Genomic DNA, 1,015 nt, shown 5'->3' on the forward strand with positions numbered 1-1,015 from the left:
GTCATAGCGGCACTTGCGTCTGGCCTTGTGTAAGAGACACAACGTGTAGAGACTTCAGAAGAATAAAGTATTACTAAAGAATAAAAGAGTGTTGAGTCATCTCAGTTTTCCCGTGTCCTGCGATAAGTTGTCACTTTCAAATGCTGTAGAATTTATTTAGAAACCGCAGCTTCCTTTTTGCCACAAACGAAATGTTAAAAGTGATAAATAACAATATTAATGGCCCTATTCCAATTTACTCTAATTACTCTAAAATTCTAACGTGCTAGACAAATTTTGCCAACGGCATCGAGTTTAGCACGAAAAAATCTTTGAGAAATGTATTATCGCATTTCGGAGAGAGAAAAAATGTTTTTTACGTCACACTGTGTAATTTAATCACTAACAAATTTAATACTTATAATGTTACGAGTATATTTCTCTTCCTTAAAATGACTTTCTCGAATAATTTTTATTATTTTGATTTGATATTACGAATATTTTTAAATAAATTTTCTCATTTTGAGTATATATGTGATTACGTGAAATAAAAACAAATTTTTTAATAACAAATAAAAATGGAAAGTTTGTTGTTTTACCTTAGCGATTTGATTGAAACCGGCAGCAGGTTCAGCATGACCAAGATTGGATTTTACAGAGCCGATCATTAATGGACTATCTCTGTTCTTACACAATACATTAGAGATAGCATTAATTTCTGGGGGATCGCCAGCTTTGGTAGCGGTACCATGTGCTTCAACATAATCTAAACAAGATGTCGGTATTCCGCATTCATTGTAAAATTCTGTTAGTAAATTACTTTGCATAAACGACGATGGATATGTTATTCCTTCTTCTTTATAACCATCACTGTTTAATTTAATATGCGGACATATAGCATAAATCCTCTTCGCATTCTTCGCCTTTTGAAGGTATATCACTGACACCGTTTCAGCACGCGAATAACCATTTGCAGCTACATCAAAAGGTCTGCAGTAACCGGTGAGTGACAAAACGCCTAAGAGATACGAAATAT

The 1,015-nt window shown here is 33.7% G+C and overlaps 1 protein-coding gene across 1 annotated transcript; it reads right to left on the reverse strand.

Annotated features, from left to right (window-relative positions):
• Positions 1-467: 467 nt before the first annotated feature.
• LOC105461697 (fatty acid synthase-like) lies at positions 468-1,007 on the reverse strand (the record flags this gene model as incomplete). Its single annotated transcript, XM_011708207.1, has 1 exon — positions 468-1,007. A coding segment is annotated over one exon (525 nt), but the record flags the coding sequence as incomplete, so codon positions are not given.
• Positions 1,008-1,015: the final 8 nt, after the last annotated feature.

Source organism: Wasmannia auropunctata, unplaced genomic scaffold (assembly GCF_000956235.1).
Source record: "Wasmannia auropunctata unplaced genomic scaffold, wasmannia.A_1.0 LD280301.1, whole genome shotgun sequence".
NCBI lineage: Eukaryota > Metazoa > Arthropoda > Insecta > Hymenoptera > Formicidae > Wasmannia > Wasmannia auropunctata.